The following is a 25,430-nucleotide window of genomic DNA, read 5'->3' as shown; positions in this document are numbered from 1 at the left end:
TCCACCTAGAAAATTGCTGGTCTCTCGTGAGCCCAGCCAAGTACAAGCCCGGTGCTGTGCGCTGCCTGCGCGTTCTGCTCTGCGTCGCCCCCCGGTGGCCAGCGCCCGGGGACCCGCAGGCGCGCGAGCCAGACCTTTGGAAAGGTGCGGGTGACAGAGGTTTCTCTCTGCAAAGAGGGGTGCCCGGGCGACCTCCAACCGCTGCTGTTGCGTCTCCACCTTGGTCCCAGTCCTGTTGCCCCAGAATCCAGGTGCCCAAACGCGGTGCTCGCTCCAGCTCTTCGCTGCTTCTTGTCTGTCTGCTCTCTAGTCTTGCGGGTGGGAGGTGGGGCGAGAGAGCTGCGTGATGTGGTTGTGACCTCCAGGCTTCAAGGCAGAAAACCTATGCATTTGGAAACGAGAGACGCAGTAAAGCCCTGACTGTAAGAGTGTTATCACCGTTAGGCCCCTAAACTCCGAAGAACCGAGAATGGAGACGCAATCCAGACTCATCTCTTAAATCCCCAATAGCATATAAATATATATATTTTTCTACTGTAGAGTCCACCCCGCCCCCTCTTGCCCCATATATTGATGTGACGCTTTACAACTGGGTATCGACAGTCCCATAGTCCCTAACCGTCAAGTAGCCCCGAAGTGAGCAGTTCGGAAGTGGGGACCTGACTCATCTGAGAGGTTACAATGGGAAGTACCATGGTGGGCTTGGAGGGAGAGGTGAGGACCAGTGAGGGGTGCGGAGAGGTGCACTTACTTAAAATTGGGGGGAGTTAGGAAACGGCAGAGGTTCCCACACCTGCAGCGAGGGAACTGCATGGCATTCCGGGCCACACCTGATTGACAGGAGTCGCGGCACAGGGGGCGGGTGTGAGTGTGCGGAGGCGGAGACAAAAAGCAAACCCCAGGCGGAGCGGGAGGGGCTCACCCCGCTGGACGGCAGAGGAGTGCGCCTGCATCCACGTACTGGGCCAGGCGGCACCCCCAGCGCCGGGAGTGGGTCGCAGAGTCCCCTGCCCACTTCCCCGGCAGCACCGGCCTCTCCGGGACTGGCTCGCGGTCCCCAGGCGGCTGGCGCGGAGGTCCGCCTCCTCCCTCCCCTTCCCGCGCGCGCTGCCTCCGCCTCCTTCCTCTGCCTCCACCCTCCTCCCCCATCCCCGTCTGTCGGGAGCTGGGCTCCTAGCGCGCCCTCAGTCTGCCCGAGCTCCGGATGTGGGCGCCGGACAAGTCCACGGCGCCTCCGTTCAAGATGGACAGCCGCTACACCAGCACTGCGGGCATTGGGGACTTGAACCAGCTGAGCGCGGCCATCCCGGCCACGCGCGTAGAGGTGTCCGTGTCCTGCAGGTGAGGACGCAGCCCTTTCCCCTCCCATCTGCGGGCTGGGCAGCACTTGGCTAGCGCTCCGCGTACCACGAGCCTTTGCGCGGGTGAGAAGTTGTGTGATGAGTCGGGGAATACCCCAGTTGTGGGCTCAAGTCATCGCCTCACCTTCCCCGGCGGTTAAGTGATACCGAGAAGGGGAGCAGGAATTAGGAACGAGGGATGGGCTCCAGGACCGAGACTTTTTGTTTTCTTTCTGGGAAATGCTGTAAAAGTTGGCTGAGCTGTGACTCAGCTACGGGAACCCTGGCCGCCGCCCACTTTTCCTGCCCTTTTACTTCCCAAATCTGCGAGGATGGGAAGCGAAGGGGACAGCACTGCCAAGAGCGCTCGAGACCGCTGCACGCAGTGGCCCGGGACTTCCTCTGCTAGGCGAGTGCAGACCTGCGATTGCTGCCCTTGGCTCGGGCTCAGCAGTTTCCTCCCCACCCACTTTTTGGAGCTTCCCAACTTCCTCACCCCGCCACCCTTTCCGGCTTCTCCCTTTGGGCCTGGTAGAGATTTTAGTTTCAACATTCCTGGCAGAGGCACCTATGCCTTACCTATGATCAGAGAAGTCACCTGCTGGTCGACACATTTGAGTGCTTTAAAACTCAACCTGCTCAAGGACTGTAAATTTCGAACTCCTTTCCCTGACATTCAGTAGGGTCAGTTTCCCCGTAAATAAAGCAGCATAACTGCTATATCAGAAGATTTTTGAGAAGGAGATGGGCAGACTGTATTAAATTATCATGGCAAAGGAAGGAGAGAGAGAATTTGTGGATTATAATATCAACTCAGGCACCCACCTCCTTGTTTGTGTATTTCCATCTTTCTCTCTGGAAAACTCCTCATTTAACCATTTCCTCCCTAAGATAGTCTTAATTCCTCCAAATCCTTCCTTACCTTAGGAAAACTTGCCTTAAAGGAATCTATTAAACAATAGATTAATAGATCTATTGCAATCTTTGATGCAAATAAGCCCTGAAGTTTCAAATGCCATAAAAACCTTGATTTTTGAAACACTACCCTAAAGCCAAAGGAGTGAATGTTTTTCTTGGAAATTCATGCACTAGCACCCCTCAGCAGCAGTGTTATTTGTGGGCAGGGGATAACCTTTAGCTATCTCTGAGATGATATCATATGATTACTCCCTCTCTGGAGGCTGACCTCAGACTATGAAAATGATGCTGCTGATAATGACAGCTAACAGTAAGCTCTTGCCTTATTGGGGTCAGTGTTTTTAGGGCTGCCTGAGATTTCTTTGTGTCAATAGGACAGGGGAAGCTCTATGGAAAACTCTTTTTAGACCATATCTAGGCCTTTTTTCTTTTCTCTGAAGCTAGTTTTGAATGCTAGAAGGAGGTTAGTGATATATAAGGATAATGGCTAGCCAGATGTCCTACAAGAACAGTATTTTCTAGAGTTCTTATTCTGTGTTCAATATCCTGCTGTGTCCTGGATGACATGTGGCCTGTTGGTGGAAAGAAGGTTGTAAATCAAATCTGAATGACCTAATGCTCATTAAGGATGATGGGGAAAGTATACTTTAGCTGGTCATTTTGCCGATAGTGTTTCCATGTGGCTCCATGCCCTCCCCCCACCTCTTTCTTTGAGGCTTGTTTACTATGGCTATGATGGATCTGGAGGTCCATTGGCTTAAGCCAGTTTGTTTCAGCTTGCTACCTCAGACCTGGAGATGCCCTTCTCCAGCTGTGTTTTGCACCATTGCTTTGATACATTGTTTTTAATTTTTAAATTCTCAAGTAGGAAAATCTGAAAGGGAACCCAGCACTTAGTGTCAAGAACTCTTGTGAGACTACTCAGTTGCCCCTAACTCAATTTATTGTTTAGGTTCTTGGTAATTTTGATATAGAAAGCATCTTTTGGGCAAATAGAAACATAATTAACTTTCCAAATTAGTGCTTTAAGGTGGATTAATCTTATTTTTATGCTGTTGAGGATTGGATTTCATGTAGTTTGGGCTTTAGCATCAGAGACCTGAGTACAAGTTCTGGCTTTGCAACTTATTCTTATTTCCTAGGAGTCAGTTGTTATTTAATCTGTCTAAGTTGCTTCATTTCTGAAAATGAGGATAATTGTGGCATTTACTTTCGATGAGATGTTATCAGAGTTTAATACAACGATGTGACAATAGCTCTTGCAAAATGTATAAAACCGAAAGAATATTCTCAAAATGTTAGCTATTATTATAATACAGGAAATAGCATTTATTGAGCAAATTTATCAGATATGGCTCAGTTACAAAATTCTGTAAGTACTCTATTTGAACTTTAACAAATTAAAGAAAACAAGGATAGAATCAGCATTGACATATTTGTTCCCTCATTCTCTGTCTTCTTTGATGTGGATAAAGTGCCTATGATTGAAGGAATTTTACTTAGCAACAAGTCACAATCCCAGGCCTGTCAGCCTCACCATGGGCAAGCAAAGCAAGAAATCCCTTGCCTTACTGTATCAGAGAGCTCTGATAATTTGCTGATACTTCAAATCACTGAGGGTAAGACCCCTTTTCATAGCCTCTATTCACTGTCTCTCATCACAAGCTTCATCTTCTCTTTGGGGGAGGTGAGAAGGATCAACAATTGAAGCTTGGAGCTAAATATACTTCTCTTCATTCATCAAGTTTTTGTGTGTCTTTTATATGTCTAGAATTGTGCCATGCTCCTGAGAAATGCAAGATAAGTTCTTTTATTAAAAAATGTACAATCTGGTTGGCAGATAAAACATTATAGAAGATGTGGTAACCTAGGATTAAATCTAAAAGCAAGTTTCATGTATGATCAGGGAGGGGCTCATTGTGGAATAAGGTGCTTAGAATATATCACAAAGAGGAAGGAGATGGGGCTGTGGCAGAAGACAAGGATTGGAGAATTAACAGAGCATATGGATGGTGGTTTTGTAGTGGCTGTAAACTTGGCACATGAGAGTGGTGATAAGTGCATTCTTTGGGTTGTATTTATCTAGTTCAAAGCTCTTACTTTTTGACTTCCCTGTTCTATCTGTTAACTATTTGCTTTTCTTTACTAAAACAATTTGTAGATTTTAAAGTTAATTAGGTTACCTAATTAACTGAACTTGTCTATCACTGAAATGATACAACCTTAGAGAGATAAAATAACTTTCCCATTTGATTCTGAAAATGAGGTAAAACCAGTGGGAAAAATAATTTATAGTTCTCACCTGCTTTTCCCTGAGCCTTGGTTTGTTTCATTATTTCAGGGATCTTTGTCATTTTCTCTGAGAAATTGGCTTATTGATTATAAAAGCAGTGAGAGTATTGCATATTTCTTGACTGTGTGTGTTAGCTATTAAGTGGCATTCCTTGTATAGCAGTACTCCACAATGGTGGTAATACTAATTTTTAAGCACTAATGTGAAAAGAAGTGGAATCTTTGTGCTAGGCATTCTAAAAGTCAGTCCTGGACATAAACTCTCTTGCTTCTTCTCCCATCAAACGTCACATGAACTGTGTATCTGAATATAGTCCAATACAATGCTTGCTATATGCCAAGACCCCACACCAGGTAAATATGGCTACCAAGTATGAATAAGAGGTACATTTCCAAAGCATGTGTGATGATCCTGGAGGGACAAACTCAAACCCTATGCCTCTGTGGCTAAGCACATGCTGCACTGTGCCTCAGTGTCCCCTCTTCTCTTCTAATTATATTGTAATCATTTTTCAAGACTTGTCAAACATCATCTTCTGTCTTGGACCCTCTCCCAAACTGGATTTTTTTTTTGTACTCTCAAAGCAACTGCTATGTTCCAGGATCATAGGTATATCACATGTCTCTTTCATGGTCATGTATTCTCAGTTGGCAGGGAATATGTATCAAATATGGAACATATTTGATGACGTAGTTCTCCAGTGGAATCATCTGGTGTATGTGTGTGTGTGTCGAGGGGAGTGTCCTGGGCCCCACAACAGATCTGCTGAAACAAAATCTCTGAGAATGGTAATTCCAGATACTCAGGAGACAGAGTGGGAGGATTATGGTTTGAGGCCAGCCCAGGCAAAAGAGTTAGCAAGTCACCTCAACCAATAAGCTAAGTGAGGTGGCTCATATGTGTAATCCCACCGACACAAGAGGTGTAAGTAGGTGAATCACTGTCCAAGGCTGGCTGTAGGATCTGATGCCAGATCCTATCCAAAAAAAATGACTTAAATCATTTAGCTATGACTCCTGCCTGTATTCCTAGCTACTTGAGAGGTCAAGATCAGGAGGATACCAGTTTGAGGACAGCCTGGGTAAATAGTTTTTGAGACCTCCATCTCGAAAGTAACCAACATGGACTGGAAGTGTGGCTCAAGCTGTAGACCACCTGGTTTGCAAGTGCAAAATACTGAATTTTCATCCCAGTCCCACCCACCCTCCAAAAAAAAAAAAAAAAAAAGAAGAAGAAAGCAAAATGTCTGGGACATGGCTCAAGTAGTAGAGTGCTTGCCTAACAAGTGCAGTTTCTTGAGTTCAAATCCCAGTACTGCAAAAATAATTCTCTGGGAGTAGGGCCTTGGAATCTGGACTTCTAAGAAGTTTACCATGTGTTGGTTATGCACACTAAAAATTTAAATGTTCTGAGTTGATGAATAAATGGCTCCATGACTGTAGTTTCTTGACCTGAGTTGGCAATACTCACCTACAGAAGTGTTGGGGGATGCTTTTTGATGGTGTGGTGAAGCTAGCTTAAATGGGCTTGAGGAAGGCTTTCGTGAGCCCTGCATAACACTGTTCATTGGCCTTCGCAAAGGTAAAGAATTGTACAAGGAGAATTACTGCTGCTTGTCTTGATCAGCTTGGGCTTCTATATTGAGGAACAGGAGTAGTTTACTAGCAACAGAAATTTATTTCTCACCGTTCTTGAGAGTGGAAACCTGAGATCAGGGGGTTGGCACTGTTGGGTTTGGGTGAGGGCACTCTTCCAGACTGCATACCTTTTGCTGTCTTGCAGGAGCAAAGAGGATAAGAGCACTCTTTGGGGTCCCTTTTATAAGATGGAGTCATGAAGACTCCATCTGCATGATCTAATGACCTTCTAAAGACCTCACCCCTTTCTGTAATCACGATGAGCGTTAGGGTTTCAACCTATGAACTTGAAGAGGACACAGACATTCAGTCCATAATGTTGTTAGACTGTCACTATTAGGAGTAGTGGGGTCAATTTTAGCACTGTCCCTGGACTTACGTCTTTTCTGGAATATGTGGGATTGTGTGGTTTTAGAATCCATGAAAGGTTGTGACAGGAAGCACATTTTGAATAGAACAGGAAGTCAACTGAAACCTTGTGGTTTACTTTCTTGTTGTCCTTTTCATGGGGTCCTCTCCCCACTTTATTCTCTTCCTTTAAACATGTAAAATTTTTGTTGTTTAGTGTATCTTCATCCCATGCTTTGCAAGTTTAGGAGTTATACTTCAAGTTACACGTAGTGCTGAACTTAGCAACCTTGAAAGCAAATTCAGATTTCAAGAGAGTGGATGTGACTGTTCCATGGGGAACTGGCTCAGTTTGAAGCACATATCTGTACTGTTGTAAATATCTGTGGTGAAAGAAAATCCAAGCCTTTGAATGCCACAATTGGGGCTCTACCCCAGTCCACATTGGTTCATGTCTTCGATAGTCTTTACCTTTTCGAAGATGTTGCTAATTGATAAGTTATGTTATTATGAGCTGGGGATATTAGAAAGCATGTCGGACATCAAAGGGGCACATGACAGGTAAGCTGAGGGCGCAGTTATCCTATGCAGTAACATCTCACTTTTCAGGCCCTGTAGTTCATGAGATCTTGTGGTTCAACACTGTGGTCACTCCATGTTTTTTTTTTTTTTTTTTTTTAATGTTATATTTGGGTTTGTCTTAGCTCTAGATTTTCACAGGAAAATCTGTACCTGGAGCATTTCTGAACTGTAACTTTGAAGTCTCAATGTGGGCATTGTTCAGGTACATCCTTCCAGAGAAGTACCTTGCATTGTGACGCTAATGTTTTTGACTGTTCATTTGTTAGCATTTGGGACAGGAGAGTGTTCTAAAACAGCCCTGACATGTGGAGAAAGTCGGTTTAAGAAGCAATTCACAAAGCAGGGTTCCTAGGTAGAGGGCAGTGTAGCCTTGCTCCTTTGGTGGTGTTATTTGAAATGCAGTGGGCAGAAACTTTGTCTTCTGTTTGAGTTTACCTAAAGCATGGAAGACATCAGTTCTCACAGTAGTTTTTTGCCATTGTTAGCCTAGTCTGTAATAGTTACACTTGCTTATTAGAGTGGTTTTTCTTAGAACATGGGTGTGGATTCAGTGCTACCATTTACTAGCTGTGAAATCGAGGAAAGTTCCTTAATTTCCTCATCTATAAAGCAGGGCTGGTAATAGCCCCTCACTCTTATATTCACTTTCGGGGCTAAGTAAATTAAAACATGTAAATGAGTTAAAGTATTGTCCCATTAATTAAGCACCTACCAGTTACAAAAGGATGTAATACAAAAATAGGAATCACCTACTCTTCCATCAAACTATGAGCAAGTGAATTCATGACCCCTGCCTAACATTGCATTTATAGTCCCTTGTTTATATATACAATGTATATTAATGTAATATTGTATTACTACTAGATATATGATATAAAATATAATTGTATATGTTATACAATGTATGTGGTATACTTTTCACTTAATAATAAGTTATGAATATGTTGCTGCCAGTAATCTTTGATAACCTCCCATATCTGTGCAGTATTCTGTTATATGGATATACTATCTTATTTAACTTATCAATTATTTTCCAAATTTTATTTCAAAGAGTTGCTATCGAAAACAGTGCTAAAACCGAGTATTCTTATTCACAGACATTTAACAACATTTCATGATTTTTTTTTTGCGGGATAGTTTTCTAGAGCTGAAGTTTTCCTGAAGCTATCTTCTCAAGGGGCTTATAATAGCTTGTTTTGGTTATTTCCCCCTTATTTCTCTTTAAATAAGCAGAATAAAAGCGAACTTACTGGCTATACCTTTCTAAAAATTTTTATCCCATAAGAAGGTTGCATTTAGAGAATAATGAGAATTGGGAGCAGTGGAGAATAGCAACAAGAAATGAAATTAGAAGTCAGGCAGATGTCTTTACATTCCATTTTTATCCCCATTTTGAATGTTATTTTGGGTAACTTATTTTGACTTTTGCAATCTCATTCCTTAATCAGTAACATGGAAATGATTTAAAAACCAAATTTTCAAGGTTGTTGGACAAGTAAATATAGTAAATTGTGTAGTACCCAGCACTGTGCCTGTCACCGAAACAATGCTTGATGGTTGCTTATCTTCTCAAAGTTTCACATGAATATTTTACTGTCTGGCATACAAGCAATGCAGAAGAGGGTACTTGTACTTTGGAAAAATTGGCAGCCAGTTTGGGGAGTCACAGAAACATAATGATAATGTAGTGGTTATCAAGCTACATGTTAAAGACAGTACCTTAAATCCCAGGCTGAATAATCAGCGATCAGAGTAATGTGATTTTGGAAATGTATACTTGGGTTCTACAAATTCCATTCTCTACCCCCATCTCCTGCACGATGCACAGACATGTGGACCTAGTGGGATTTGACAGGTAGGCAGGCGGTAGGTAGTCTACCATAATAGCAAAGCTTTAGAAACAAACAACATTCTAGCACATTCTTGTATGTGACCCATATAATCAGTGGATTGACATTTAAGATTGCTCTTTCTTAAAATCTTTTTATTTATTTATTTTTTTGTGATACTGGAGTTTGAACTCAGGACCTCATGTTTTCTAGGCAGATGCTCTACTACTTGAAGATTGCTCTTTTTTTTTTTGGATATGTGATAAAGCAGGGATTAGAATAGATGACATCATAGGTTAGGAGGGCAAGCATTTATTGGCACTAATAAAATTAAATACATTTAAAAGTTGCCTTGCCCCAAAGCCAATGTTCACTGCCTCACAGTATCTTACTATTTGGAAACTTATGACAGCTGACAGTGTTTATGCCTCTTCAGCCAGGAACATTTACTATAAACATTGCTTTTCCACTTGTGTGGTATTTTGTTGAGTTTATTCCATGAAGGATAATGCTAGAAACATTCTCAGGAAGCCATTAGTTAAATATCATTGATTATCCCTGAGAAAGAAATTCAAATATAAGCTGTACTAATGAAACCAAGAAAAACAAAAGCTTTTCATGTTTGCTATATATTGTATTTAAATTGACATTAAAATCTACCTCTGTGTCAGATATTGTGTAAAGCATTTACCATGGGTTCATTCTCTCAGTCCTTACAACAAGCTCTGTAAAACAGGTGGTGCTATGTCCCATTTTACAGGTGAGGAGATTGAGATTCAGAGAGCTTAAATAATTTAGTTTAAGACACATGTCTTGTAACTGGGTTCTTACTCTGTGTGTATCTAACACTTGAGCTCTAGCCATAACTCTGTCACTCTTCCACAAACTTTTTATTTCAATCTTGAGTGTGGGGCTCTTTCTTATCACCATCAATGTGTTGATACTTAGCTGAAAAGACACTGCAAACCTGGGAGACACAATTATAAGAGTTACTATCAATCTTATCACAAAGGAAATATTTCTGGAGGGAGAGGAAATAGGGAATTCTTTTGTGTCCCTTATTGATGAGAGCTGTGAGTAGAGCAGTTCAAAGGAGTGGCATAGATGTTAACAACTTGATGTTTAATTTCCAAGTATTGATTCTTCTCTTTCTTCTGACACTGAGTTACCTAATGAAGCTGTGAGAAATTAAATAATGAGAGGACTATTTAAATAGAAGTCAGCAGGCAGGGTGAGATGAAAGCTGAATCCAGGAGAAAGGTGGTGGTTTGGACAAATGAAAGGTGAGGAAAAATTAATTGAATTGATTATGTGACATTCAGACTCGCCAATGGAGTTGAAAATTGACCTTAGGTCCTGTAATTTTCAGTCCCCTGCTTCCATAATAATGCGAAGTCACCATTTAACTTGCTAGGTTTTTTTTTTCAATACTTAATTCTGGAATCACACTTCACAACAAACTTGAAATTCCATGTAAATAAAATAATTATTTAGCTATTGAAAATGTGAGCCTATTATGAACTATCTGAATTATGACATGTTTGTAAAAGTCAGTGTTTTTTACCTTGCTAATTAGCTGCTTGCTCTCTCTCTCTACACATATATGTAAAATAAGTAAAAGTGACACATTAAGTTTATTAAAAATTATCTCAAATATCAGCGAGTATAATGAACCAGAGGTATGATTGTAATTGCCATAACTGTTTGAAACCAACACATCTGCTGGACTTGTTAGCATAATAGTGGCTTTATCATTATTTTGAGAAATGAAGTTGTTTTTCACAGCTGACAGATTCTTGCTTTCTTTCATCTCCATGCATATAACTCTGTGGACATTCCTACAAGCCTCCTTTATCTAAACGTGCCCTTATAAAGGGAATACCACATTCTTCATGGCTTTCTGGGTAATTGAAAGCAACAGAGTCATTCTCCTTGAATGTGTTTAGTAGGTTTTCATGTTTTATAGCAATAAGCAAAGAGTATGAGAGAATGTGTGTTAGTGTGAGTGAGGAAGAGAGGGAGAAAGAGAGAGAGAGAGAGAAGAGAGACATGAGATCAACACTAATAACTTTGATTATCAAAATTACCTACTATTTTAGACTTTGTTTGCTATCTGACTTAACCATGATATTCTCACTCCCAAATTAATTGTGGAAGTAGAGATACTAGAAAGTTGATAAGAACTGATTTTTATGTCAGTGTTCCATTCAAAGCCTCTTTGTAGACTTTTGAAAATAGAGACATACTCTTTTTTTTTTTTTTTTTTGGTTTTTCTTTCTTTTTTTTTTTTCATTTTTCTTTTATTATTCATATGTGCATACAAGGCTTGGTTTATTTCTCCCCTCTGCCCCCACCCCCTCCCTTACCACCCACTCCACCCCCTCCCGCTCCCCCCCTCAATACCCAGCAGAAACTATTTTGCCCTTATCTCTAATTTTGTTGTAGAGAGAGTATAAGCAATAATAGGAAGGAACAAGGGGTTTTGCTGGTTGAGATAAGGATAGCTATACAGGGCATTGACTCACATTGATGTCCTGTGCATGGGTGTTACCTTCTAGGTTAATTCTTTTTAATCTAACCTTTTCTCTAGTTCCTGGTCCCCTTTTCCTATTGGCCTCAGTTGCTTTAAGGTATCTGCTTTAGTTTCTCTGCATTAAGGGCAACAAATGCTAGCTAGTTTTTTAGGTGTCTTACCTATCCTCACCCCTCCCTTGTGTGCTCTCGCTTTTATCATGTGCTCATAGTCCAATCCCCTTGTTGTGTTTGCCCTTGATCTAATGTCCACATATGAGGGAGAACATACGATTTTTGGTTTTTTTGAGCCAGGCTAACCTCACTCAGAATGATGTTCTCCAATTCCATCCATTTACCAGCGAATGATAACATTTCGTTCTTCTTCATGGCTGCATAAAATTCCATTGTGTATAGATACCACATTTTCTTAATCCATTCGTCAGTGCTGGGGCATCTTGGCTGTTTCCATAACTTGGCTATTGTGAATAGTGCCACAATAAACATGGATGTGCAGGTGCCTCTGGAGTTAACAGTCTTTTGGGTATATCCCCAAGAGTGGTATTGCTGGATCAAATGGTAGATCGATGTCCAGCTTTTTAAGTAGCCTCCAAATTTTTTTCCAGAGTGGTTGTACTAGTCTACATTCCCACCAACAGTGTAAGAGGGTTCCTTTTTCCCCGCATCCTCGCCAACACCTGTTGTTGGTGGTGTTGCTGATGATGGCTATTCTAACAGGGGTGAGGTGGAATCTTAGTGTGGTTTTAATTTGCATTTCCTTTATTGCTAGAGATGGTGAGCATTTTTTCATGTGTTTTCTGGCCATTTGAATTTCTTCTTTTGAGAAAGTTCTGTTTAGTTCACTTGCCCATTTCTTTATTGGTTCATTAGTTTTGGGAGAATTTAGTTTTTTAAGTTCCCTGTATATTCTGGTTATCAGTCCTTTGTCTGATGTACAATTGGCAAATATTTTCTCCCACTCTGTGGGTGTTCTCTTCAGTTTAGAGACCATTTCTTTTGATGAACAGAAGCTTTTTAGCTTTATGAGGTCCCATTTATCTATGCTATCTCTTAGTTGCTGTGCTGCTGGGGTTTCATTGAGAAAGTTCTTACCTATACCTACTAACTCCAGAGTATTTCCTACTCTTTCTTGTATCAACTTAAGAGTTTGGGGTCTGATATTAAGATCCTTGATCCATTTTGAGTTAATCTTGGTATAGGGTGATATACATGGATCTAGTTTCAGTTTTTTGCAGACTGCTAACCAGTTTTCCCAGCAGTTTTTGTTGAAGAGGCTGCTATTTCTCCATCGTATATTTTTAGCTCCTTTGTCAAAGATAAGTTGCTTATAGTTGTGTGGCTTCATATCTGGATCCTCTATTCTGTTCCACTGGTCTTCATGTCTGTTTTTGTGCCAGTACCATGCTGTTTTTATTATTATTGCTTTGTAATATAGTTTGAAGTCAGGTATTGTGATACCTCCTGCATTGTTCTTTTGACTGAGTATTGCCTTGGCTATTCGTGGCCTCTTGTGTTTCCATATAAATTTAACAGTAGATTTTTCAATCTCTTTGATGAATGTCATTGGAATTTTGATGGGAATTGCATTAAACATGTAGATTACTTTTGGGAGTATAGACATTTTTACTATGTTGATTCTACCAATCCATGAGCATGGGAGATCTCTCCACTTTCTATAGTCTTCCTCAATCTCTTTCTTCAGAAGTGTATAGTTTTCCTTGTAGAGGTCTTTCACATCTTTTGTTAGGTTTACACCTAGGTATTTGATTTTTTTTGAGGCTATTGTAAATGGAATTGTTTTTATACATTCTTTTTCCGTTTGCTCATTGTTAGTGTATAGAAATGCTAATGATTTTTCTATGTTGATTTTATATCCTGCTACCTTGCTGTAGCTATTGATGATGTCTAGAAGCTTCTGAGTAGAGTTTTTTGGGTCTTTAAGGTATAGGATCATGTCGTCTGCAAATAGGGATATTTTGACAGTTTCTTTACCTATTTATATTCCTTTTATTCCTTCTTCTTGCCTAATTGCTCTGGCTAGGAATTCCAGTACTATGTTGAATAGGAGTGGAGATAGTGGGCATCCTTGTCTGGTTCCTGATTTTAGAGGGAATGGTTTCAATTTTTCTCCGTTAAGTATAATGCTGGCTGTAGGTTTGTCATATATAGCTTTTATAATGTTGAGGAACTTTCCTTCTATTCCTAGTTTTCTTAGAGCTTTTATCATGAAATGATGTTGGATCTTATCAAAGGCTTTTTCTGCATCTATTGAGATGATCAAGTGGTTTTTGTCTTTGCTTCTGTTAATGTGGTTTATTACGTTTATTGATTTTCGTATGTTGAACCACCCCTGCATCCCTGGGATGAAGCCTACCTGGTCGTGGTGAATAATCTTTTTGATGTGTTGCTGAATTCGATTTGCCATTATTTTGTTGAGGATTTTTGCATCAATGTTCATTAAGGAGATTGGCCTATAGTTCTCCTTTTTGGAGGTGTCTTTGCCTGGTTTTGGGATAAGTGTAATAGTGGCTTCATAAAATGTGTTTGGCAGTTTTCCTTCCCTTTCTATTTCATGGAACAGTTTAAGGAGGGTTGGTATCAGTTCTTCTTTAAAGGTCTGATAGAATTCAGCAGAGAATCCATCAGGTCCTGGACTTTTCTTTTTGGGGAGACTCTTGATTGCTGCTTCAATTTCATTTTGTGTTATAGGTCTATTCAGGTGATTAATTTCCTCTTGGTTCAGTTTTGGATGATCATATGTATCTAGAAATCTGTCCATTTCTTTAAGATTTTCAAATTTATTTGCATATAGGTTCTCAAAGTAGTCTCTGATGATTTCCTGGACTTCCATGGTGTTTGTTGTTATCTCCCCTTTTGCATTCCTAATTCTACTAATTTGGGTTTTTTCTCTCCTCATTTTAGTCAGGTTTGCCAGGGGTCTATCGATCTTGTTTATTTTTTCAAAGAACCAACTTTTTGTTTCATTAATTCTTTGTATGGTTTTTTTGGTTTCTATTTCGTTGATTTCAGCTCTTATTTTTATTATTTCTCTCCTTCTATTTGTTTTGGGGTTTGCTTGTTCTTGTTTTTCTAGGAGTTTGAGATGTATCATCAGGTCATTGATTTGGGATCTTTCAATCTTTTTAATATATGCACTCATGGCTATAAACTTTCCTCTCAAGACTGCCTTAGCTGTGTCCCATAGGTTCCGGTAGGTTGTGTTTTCATTTTCATTGACTTCTAGGAACTTTTTAATTTCCTCTTTTATTGCATTGATGATCCATTCTTCATTAAGTAATGAGTTATTTAGTTTCCAGCTGTTTGCATGTTTTTTGTCTTTACTTTTGTTGTTGAGTTCTACTTTTACTGCATTGTGGTCAGATAGTATGCATGGTATTATTTCTATTTTCTTATATTTGCTGAGGCTTGCTTTGTGCCCTAGGATATGATCTATTTTGGAGAAGGTTCCATGGGCTGCTGAGAAGAATGTATATTGTGTAGAGGTTGGATGAAATGTTCTGTAGACATCTACTAGGTCCACTTGATCTATTGCATATTTTAGATCTTGGATTTCTTTATTGAGTTTTTGTTTGGATGACCTATCTATTGATGATAATGGAGTGTTAAAGTCTCCCACAACCACTGTGTTGGCGTTTATATATGCTTTTAGGTCTTTCAGGGTATGTTTGATGAAATTGGGTGCGTTGACATTGGGTGCGTACAGATTGATGATTATTATTTCCTTTTGGTCTATTTCCCCTTTTATTAGTATGGAATGTCCTTCTTTATCTCGTTTGATCAATGTAGGTTTGAAGTCTACTTTGTCAGAGATAAGTATTGCTACTCCTGCTTGTTTTCGGGGGCCATTGGCTTGGTAAATCTTCTTCCAGCCTTTCATCCTAAGCATATGCTTATTTCTGTCGGTGAGATGAGTCTCCTGTAAGCAACAAATTGTTGGATCTTCTTTTTTTAATCCATTTTGTCAAACAGTGTCTTTTGATGGATGAATTAAGTCCGTTAACATTAAGTGTTAGTACTGATAGGTATGTGGTGATTCCTGCCATTTAGTTGTCTTAGTTGTTTGAAGGTTTGATTGTGTGTACCTAACTTGATGTTACTCTCTACTGTCTTGCTTTTTCTTATCCTGTGGTTTGGTGCTGCCTGCCTTTTCATGGTTAAGTTGGGTGTCACTTTCTGTGTGCAGGATCCCTTGCAGAATCTTTTGTAATGGTGGCTTTGTGGTCACATATTGTTTTAGTTTCTGCTTATCATGGAAGACTTTTATTGCTCCATCTATTTTGAATGATAGCTTTGCTGGGTAGAGTATCCTGGGGTTGAAGTTATTTTCATTCAGTGCCCGGAAGATCTCACCCCACGCTCTTCTTGCTTTTAATGTTTCTGTTGAGAAGTCTGCTGTGATTTTGATGGGTTTACCTTTGTATGTTACTTGTTTTTTCTCTCTTGCAGCCTTCAATATTCTTTCCTTAGTTTCTGAACTTGTTGTTTTAATGATGATATGTCGTGGAGTAGTTCTATTTTGATCTGGTCTGTTTGGTGTCCTGGAGGCCTCTTGCATTTGTATGGGAATATCTTTCTCTAGATTTGGGAAATTTTCCGTTATTATTTTGTTGAATATATTACGCATTCCCTTCGCTTGCACCTCTTCTCCTTCTTCGATGCCCATGATTCTCAAGTTTGGTCTTTTGATGGAGTCAGTGAGTTCTTGCATTTTCTTTTCACAGGTCTTGAGTTGTTTAATTAGTAGTTCTTCAGTTTTTCCTTTAATTACCATTTCATCTTCAAGTTCTGAGATTCTGTCTTCTGTTTGTTCTATTCTGCTGGATTGGCCTTCCGTTTTGTTTTGCAGTTCTGTTTCGTTCTTTTTTCTGAGGTTTTCCATATCCTGGCTGTTTTCTTCTTTATTGTTGTCTATTTTTGTCCTGAGTTCATTTATCCATTTATTCATTGTGTTCTCTCTTTCACTTTGGTGTTTATACAGTGCTTCTATGGTTTCCTTTATTTCTTCTTTTGCTTTTTCAAATTCTCTATTTTTATTGTCTTGGAATTTCTTGAGTGTCTCCTGTACATTTTGGTTGACCCTATCCAGTATCATCTCTATAAAATTCTCATTGAGTACTTGTAGTATGTCTTCTTTTAAATTATTCTTGTAGGCTTCATTGGGTCCTTTGGCATAGTTTATCTTCATTTTGTTGGAGTCTGGCTCTGAGTTTCTGTTCTCTTCATTCCCCTCTGGTTCCTGTACTAATTTTTTGCTGTGGGGAAACTGGTTTCCTTGTTTTTTCTGTCTTCCTGTCATTGTCCTTGGTGTTGTTACTGTCCCTGTACTGTGTGTAATTAAGTATTTTCTAGCTTGTAATAATAACAATGGTAATATTGAGAATGGAAGAGTGAGCTGAGATGGAAAGCAAGAAGTTAAAGAAAAGGGGAAAACAAATATACAGACAAGAGGGAGAAAGCAGAACAAGGTATCAGACAAGAGAGTTTCAAAGGTATAAACAGGGAGTGTTAGTGTACTAATCGACAGTAAGCTGAACAGACAATAGAGTGACAGAGAGAGGATTGAAAATCAAAGATAAAAAAATAAAAAATAAGTATATGAAAGTAATATCTATTTATAAAATGAATTAAAATAAAATGGAAAATAGAAAATTAAAAAAAACAAAAAAAACCAAAAAACCAAAAAACTTCCAAGTTTATATGCAATGCAATTTCAGTCTTAATAATTTGGATGTCCGTCTCAATCTCCAGTCCTGGAGTTGGTGCCTCAGATGTTGTTCTGTAGTTGTCTCATCAAAGGGGAAAAATAAAATAGAACAAAACTACACTCACACACACACAGAAAAAAAAAAAAAAAAGCCCCACCAAGTGTCCCCAGTTCAAATGCAATACAGTTTCAGTAAGTTTTTCGGCTTGCAGGTGTAATTCGGTTGTTCTCTCATCAAAGGTAGGGAGAAAAAGAAAAAAAAGCGTCTGGAGGCCGTTCTGAGAATGGTATCTGCAACTGTGGCTTGCCTGCCTGCTGCTCTCAGCCTGTAGCTGGCGGCGTTATTTATGCAGATCTCTGGGGTGAGCTAGCACTCACCTGGTCCCACAGGCTTTGTTTGCTCAGAGTTCTCCTGTGCGGGGGCCTCTGCTACAGGCTTTTCCCTTTCCAAGCACTGGGAAAGGCGACACTGCCCCGCGTTGTCAGGCCTGCGTGTTTATTTACAGTTCACGTGGGAAGTGGGTCTTCCCTCCTCTCACAAGCGTCCCCGCTCCTGGTTGCTGGGCGCGCGCCCCGCTCCCGCCAGAGCCTCTCCGCCCACCCGGCTTGTTTATTTACAGTCCCGGGAAGGATTCCCTTCCCCCAATCTTCAGCGTTCAGGGCGCCCCACCCTCTTTCCAGCGTGTCTTAACTGTTCTTATTGCTTAGTACTCAGTTTCTCTTTTTTCCCGGGTGGAGGTCAGTCTGTCCAGGGGGCTATGCTGCTCTGGCCCAGGCTTGTCTGTGGGGGAACCGCGGTACCGCGAAGCTCACCTGGTCCGCGTCTTCCCAAGCCGTCTGGGCGCCGGCCACTGGCGGCCCCTGGGGCCTCCTCGGTTCTCCGTTTAACGTGAAGTGGAGATTCTCTGCGCCGGCTGGAGTTGTGGAGGAGTCAAAGTTATGCCTTTTCTCGGTGATTATGCCTGCAAAGTGTGTCTCCAGCGTCTCTCCAAGATTTCACTATAGGAGGCTCGCTTTCTGCTTCCTACCTCTAGCCGCCATCTTGGAATTCTCTAGAGACATACTCTTAACTTATTAGTGAATTTTCCTCTTGGGAGGTAATTTAAATAAAATAATTTAAAAATAGTTTTGAGAGAAGTTTGAAATATACTACCTCAAAGATAGTTGCTTTCAACTCAAGGTTTGTCTTATAATTACATAGTTTCAATTTCTTTGTCATTGGATTGTCATTTATGTTGCCTTTTCTCCTTGTGCAATACTTCAGCAAAGGGTAGTGCAAGACCCCTGAGATTGCCTTCTAACCCTGGCTTTGTGGTGTTTCAGTCATGCCTCTTCTCTGGGTCTTAGTTCCTATGGGTTGGGTTCCTGGCCAGATGATCTGTGATGTCACTTGGAGTTTATAAATCTGTGGTAGAGAAATAGGCCCATAAAATAAAATGTAGACATGCTCTAATTTAGGCAGTCTTGTGATTGTCAATGCCCATTTGCAAATTAGCTAAAGCAGGTGGTGGTAATTTATGTCTAAATAAAACAAACAAAAAATAAGGATGTTTCATGTCTCAAAACATTTGTTTAGATTGTCTTTTAAAGAAACATTTCCTCTGATTATTAAATGATAGTTATAATTTTTAATAACAAAAAATTTTCAAGTAATACATACATGAAAAATGAAATATACTACTATTTAATGAATAACTTCAGGATTATGGAAAGTTATTTATTATCTTGAATTTTTTTTTTTTTTGTTATTGTTTTTGTTTTTTGAGATAAAGGTCTGGTGTATCCCAGGCTAGCCTTGAACTCAAGATCCTCCTGCTTCCTGCTCCCAAGTTGTAGGATTCTGTACAGGTGTGCACTACTATGCCTGGTCTGGAGGTTTTTTTTGATAAAAAAAGTCAGTGAATACTTTCCCTAAAGTACTTTAAGGAGTACTTTCCCTAAAAGTGCAATATTAACATATATTTGGAAAACCTCAGTTTCCCTCACCGCAGTATAACTTTGTTGACCTGCTTGCTAAACATGGTTGTCTAGACATGGACTCTTAAGCTTTTGTGTAACCGTGTATTGTTCTGAGCATTTAGGCCCTAGTTCTAGTGTCTGAGAATTTTAAAAAGAATATTATGGTAGGTTACTTCTAGCTCCAACCCCTTGTTATTTCAAAGTCCTCATTTTATTCAGTATTTTTGCAAAGGGATATCAAGTTCTGTTGTTCCTGTTCTAGTTTTTCCTCTCAACAGGAACATATAGCTAGCTTTGTTCACCTTGGAAATGAACAGTGTTTGATATTAATAAATATTTGTTCCTGTCTGGCAATTTAATTTTATAATATGCTACTGTTTATTTATTTTGCCCTTTATGTCTCTATGGCAAATAGAGTTTAGACATGTCAAATGGGCTCAATGTTGTGTACTAACTCTGATGAACTATTACTGAGTGCTTGGGCTTGTGTCTGAAAGGATTCAGAGGGGATCACAGAGCTTTGTGGGAGAGCTGACTGTGGAAATCATTTAAACCAATATGATGTGGCATGCATACTGTTTGTTCTCTGTTTTTATAACTCTTGACTTGCTGTATTTTATAAATGTCACCAGCAGTTTCAGCTCCTTCTTTTTAAATGAGCTTCTCAGTTGCTGAGACTGCAGTGTTTGTAGCAGAAGTAGAAACATTTTTGTTGTTTCCAATGTGGTTCAGGAAATAGTCATTATTTCCCCCCCAGACTATTAAAATATTCTTTTAAACTGCCCAGGACAGCACACAACTGTCATCAAAGCACTCGGGAGGCTGAGTCAGGGGGATTGCATGTTCATGGCCTGCTTGGGTTGTATAGCAAATTTAAGGCCAGCTTGTGCTACATAGTGAGGCCCTATCTCAAAAATAAAAATAAAACAACCCCCAAAACTTGTCTTAATTATTCTCTGTGACTCTAGAATTAACTTGTTAACTGTTTAAATGCTGTGCAGTTAGCTTCCTAAGCAAAGGTTGGGATGTCTGATTTTCCTCTTGCAGAAACTCTCAGTGTTTCCTCTTTATTCACAGAATGAAGTCCAAGCACCAAACCCCATAACCTAAACTTCTGGGGACTTCCTTCTCCTGCCCAGGCATCCCTTTCCAGTCTCCTCTCAGGCATTCATGCTGCAGCCAAGCTGGAGCTCTTGTTAACTCCCCACCATCTTATGACCATTCCCATTTCCTACCATCATTGGTACTGGAAGCCTCCTTCCAGTTCCTTCCATCCTCTGTTACTATCAGAGCCAACCTCACAACTCAAGATGTTTTACTAGATCTCCATAACTGAAATTAATACCATGTTTCATGTATTTTTATTTTACTCTGACTTAAACCCTTTAGATTTTTGTATGTCTGTCTCCTCAACCAACTTTAGAATTACCTGTTTGCTTTAGCACAAATTATCATAAAATCTAACTTTGTGTTTTACTTTAAAAACTTTTTCAATGTAGTAAATGTTTGCTACTTGATGGACACATTGGAGAAATGAAGCTGGGTAGCTACAAATTTCAGTATGTTTATAGCTTTAAAATATTAATTTTTACACATAGGAAGAGCATTAAAATGACTCATCATACCAGGACAATTTAATAAAAACATAATTTTTCAACCTTACTCAGTTAATACAACATTCAACAAAATTTCATTTGTGAAGAAATGAGAAACAGATAGTTGTGAATTAACTTACATGGTCTCTAAGGACAGCAAATTTAATTTTAGAAGGACACGGTATTTTCTAAATACTGACCAATGATTTGCTTAATCTAGAATGAATACTAGGCAAAAAGAGAGAGAGAGAAAGAGAAAGAGAGAGAAAGAGAGAGAGAGAATTGGTAGAATTTTCATGTGTGATATCCTGTGTAATGTTTCTAAGCGTATCTAAGTGCTCAATTGATTATATTTAGCCTAAACTGTTGTCAGGCCTGATTCATCAACTCTGTTCAGAGGCACAAACCTCATTAATAGTTGTAACTATAAAGTTAGGAAAAGTCACTTTGTTTCAATGAGGACAGTAAATAGATGAATTAGTTTAATGCATGGTGGTGATGACTGATGAAGTTCCAGTGCACACTGACCATGCTATGACTTTTAAAATTCAGTTATTGTGTGATTGTGTCATTTTCATTTGGAAAAATGGTCTAAACTTACTCTTCTCAACAGGAGTGTCATCAGAAACTTCACATGGGCACTGTTGAAAATTCTGCTTTGTTCCTGCAAAGGACTAAGTCCTCCCCATCATTTTCTTTTTGTCCTCAGTGTCTTAGTAAAATTTCTGTCATTTGAGCCTCAAGCCCTTACCTCCTGTCTCTTCTGTCTCTCTCTTTAATGTGGTTGAGTATTAGGCTGGCCTGGACCAGGACAGTTTCTTGCAGAAAACAAGGTGCAAGTTCCTCGACTCTTACACTCTCTCATCTTGTCTGGCTAAGCCAGACAAGAATTCTGCATACTGGGCTGGTTAGAGGCTCACTCAAAAGGGCAAATGCCATAATACTATTATATTCTCTTACTTATTCAGATTCCTTTTATTGCCTATGAAATATGGATCTTCCAAATCTTTTTTTTTTTTAATTTTTTTTTGGTGGCACTAGGCTTTAAACTCAGGATCTCACACTTAAGTACTCTTGTAATTGAAGCAGACTTCCAACTTAAAAAAATTGTTTTTGGTTTTAGTATCCCCCAATTCCCCATAGGATTTCAGTTTTGTCTGGGGCTTGTCTTGGACACATCCTCTTACCTGTGCCTCCTCATAAGTGGGATCACAGCCATGTGCCACCACATCGGCCTTAGTGATTGACATAGGGTCTCGCTCATTTTTTTTTTTTTAACCAAGACTGGCCTCAGAATTGGCAATCCTCCCAATCTCAGCCGCCTGAGTAGCTGAAATTACAGATGGGAACCACCATGCCTGGCACTAATCTGTAATGATTTTATTGTACACATGCAACATTTTACTGCACACATTTGTTTATAAATTTGTCCCCTCAACAACATATAAATAATCTAGGGCCGGGAGCCTATGTGTTCATATCACAGTCTCTAACACCAAATCCTTTTTCTGGCACTCAGTAACTTAGTGCTTGTTGAGTAAACATTTAAGAGTATCAGACTCTCATAGGATAGGAACTGTGTCTTATGACAGTCTTATCCCATCTAGTTTCTAGTCCAGTGTCTTGCATATAGAAAGTGCTTGATCATTATTTATTCAGTGTATAGTTAAAGAAAGGGAAAGATAGCATCCCAGATGAATGAGATCCATTAAGGAAGGAATACAGGCCAGGAAAAGAGCACATCATCAACTTGAGTTAAAAAATGAGTTGTATAAAGGAAGGAAGATGGAGGCATAGGTAAGCCATTTCCTATGCCTGTTTCATTCAGTTATATTTCGGGATTCATAGAGCTGTATGTAGCCAGGGGTTCATAGTTGCAACTGAGGCTTTATTTTTATGTCTGTTTGTTTATTTGGTTATTTTGTCTACATGAGTGCTTTTGAGTGAGTAACACATTTCTGGTCTAGTCACCTGTAATGAGGATGTCAAGTGAATATTAGCAAATTATTTCATCTTCCTGTCTTAGCAAATCATTTATGCTTACATACAATTTCTCATGTCAGATTAATTCTTTTTTTTTTCGTGGTATTATGGTTTGAACTCAGGGCCTTGTGCTTGCTAGGTAGGTGCTCTACCACTTGAGTCATACCCCAGTCCTTTTTGCTTCAGTTATTTTTTTATGTTCTGCTTTTATGCCCCAGTCAGCCTGGACCTCAACTCTCCTATTTGTGCTTCTCATAGCTGGAATGGTAGACACATACCACTGAGCCCAGCCATTGGTTGAAATGGGGTTTCACGAATTTTTTGTCCATGCTATCCTAGAACCACGATCCTCTCAATCTTAGCCTCCTGTGTAGCTGAGATTACAAATGTGAACCACTGCGTCTGGCTAATTCCTTCTTCTGTTTAAGCTCTGTTGTTGAGTCTGTGAAGCTTAAATTGCTCTTTGACACATTTGAATTATTCAACAATTCAAACAAATTACAAAAGATAGTGTTTAAAATTCTGGAGGAGAAAAAAGAACCCTGCCAATCCAGCCTCCCTTATAGGCTGTTATAGTTCTCATTGGCACACCCTGTACATTGATTGATGAATCCTGAAGGCAACTAACTCATGGCAATTTGAGTATAAAGATTTTCTTTTGAAATGTTAGCATGTTGAGCTTGAAGACGTGTGATGTTTCCACTTTCAGGGAACAACATACTGCTCCACAGTGATAGATAAACACTAAGCTAGGAAACCTATTCATGTGATCAACATAGTTTGGGAGTGCCTGGAAGGCTGAGACATCTGAGCTGGCGTTGAATGAAGTAGTGTTGGCCTTTATCTTTCCACTTCATGGTGATTTGTGGACCAATCACAGTTGTCAGCACTTGCTTGTTGGATCAATCATGCTTTGTGCATTGACTCTAAGAGAAGCAATAAATCCAGACAGACCACTAATGTAGCTAATTGTGTAAAATATGTGGAAACTCCTTGCCGACTTAGTTGTTAGCAAGGGAGCTGAAATATTTTTACTGCTTTGAGAGTAGACAGGAAAAGGGGCTGAAAAAAATGATGATACACAATTTCAAGTGCTGTAACCTAATTAGGGAAATACATTAAGGAGCAGAGCAAAAGTTTAGAGCTAGAAACATAGTTTTACATTGTAGCTTCCTTCATACATTAGCAGCGATGAGAATTCCACTAAGTGATTTAACTTTCTGTGTTTTTGTTCATGACTTCTAGGCGTGATGTAATATCAATAAAATCTTTTGAAAGTTCCTGTTACTTGGCGAGGAACTCTTGTTTTTATATTTGCAACTGAAATAGTTGGGAAGCAGTGAATCATGCCATGAAGATAGTGAAGGCTCTATAAAAAAGCTACACTTTTTAGAAAAGTTGCTGTAAAAATATAGGGCAAAAAAAAAAATCCTGTGTTGAAAAGAACAAAAAAGAAAGTACACGTCCCCCTAAGTTTCCCACCCAAGGATGGCAGTTGATATCTCTATGCACATTTCTGTATGTAATATATATGTATTTATATTGACATAGCATATTCCATTCAAATCCATGTTATGTTGTGTTGGTTAAGACAGAAGTCCAGATTTTTGTTGTTGTTGTTGTGGTTGTTGGGATTTCACTCCAGCTAGTAATACCAGAATCTGTTTTCCTCTTAGCCAGCCAGGCGCCCTCTGCCTGGATAGCACCAACAAGTGCATGACCTCAGCTGTGACCTCAGTAAACCCTCTTCCTTTCCTGCATCCAGGAAGCCCTCCCTGCTGCTCTGTGCTAGTGTCCTGTTGACAGGCACTGGGAAGGGCAGTGATTTAGGTTGCTGCAGAGACTGGCACATGGTCTTGCTGCCTGCTGTCCCTGTGCTGATGCTCCTGGCTCTTGGTGTTAATCTCTTGATTTGCCAGATCTCTCTGTGTCTGTGGCTCCTCCAGGGTTGTTCTCAATCAGGAGATTTCTCTTTGTAAAGAGTCTCCACACAGTGTCAGTTCTTTCAATCTACATATTCACAGATTTTTAGCTTTGTGGCCTACACTGCCCTGTTTCAGGTTACAGATACTCTGGGTCAGAGCCTTGTCTTTTCACCTGAAATTTCACTCTTAGCTCCATACTCTTCAGAGGAGAGATTTCACTGGGGGCTCCTATTGTGTTTTCTTTTCACAGGACCCCTGCTGGGGCCATTGGAACCATTTCACAAAGAAATCACAAACATTCCTTTTTCCAGGGGGCTCTGCCTTTTTTTAAATTTCATGGGGGAGAATAGGAACTTGGAGGGGCAGCATTACCCATCAACCCCATGAGCCTTAGCCCATGTCAGTCCCTGCATTGTTCTGCTTGCCTCTTCTCCTAGATACTTCTACTTTTACTCTGTGTTGGATGGTGTTTGAAGGGCTTTTTATTTACTAACTCATTTAGTCCTCAGGCAGCTCTCTGTGGCATATCATCTTTTTTTTTTTTTTCTTTTTAAATACGTGTTGAAAAGAAGAGGAAGTTTAGGTTACAAAGCATTGGGTGGCGAACAGATGATTACTAAATCTGTGATTTGACGATTGTACTATGCATGATTCTCTATGCCAGCTTTACTTCATTGTTCACAATACTGATTATTGCAAGCTGGTCTTTTTAATCAGTTTTTTTTTTTTTTTGGTGACTAGTTTTCTCCAAGTTTTCTTTCCTT

The 25,430-nt window shown here is 39.8% G+C and overlaps 1 protein-coding gene across 1 annotated transcript in view; it reads left to right on the top strand.

Moving 5' to 3' along the window:
- The first annotated feature begins 919 nt into the window (after positions 1–919).
- The window catches only part of Cpne8 (copine 8), a 225,147-nt gene continuing 200,636 nt past the window's right edge, over positions 920–25,430 (top strand). The window contains exon 1 of the mRNA XM_074083117.1: positions 920–1,341. Within this exon, the coding sequence (XP_073939218.1) occupies positions 1,205–1,341 (137 nt within the window). The 5' untranslated portion in view covers positions 920–1,204. The remainder of the gene's footprint in view (positions 1,342–25,430) is intronic.

The sequence above is a fragment of the Castor canadensis genome, chromosome 8, assembly GCF_047511655.1.
Source record: "Castor canadensis chromosome 8, mCasCan1.hap1v2, whole genome shotgun sequence".
Lineage (NCBI taxonomy): Eukaryota > Metazoa > Chordata > Mammalia > Rodentia > Castoridae > Castor > Castor canadensis.
The sequence above is the reverse complement of the archived record's forward strand: the minus strand, read 5'-3'. Positions and strand labels throughout refer to the sequence as shown.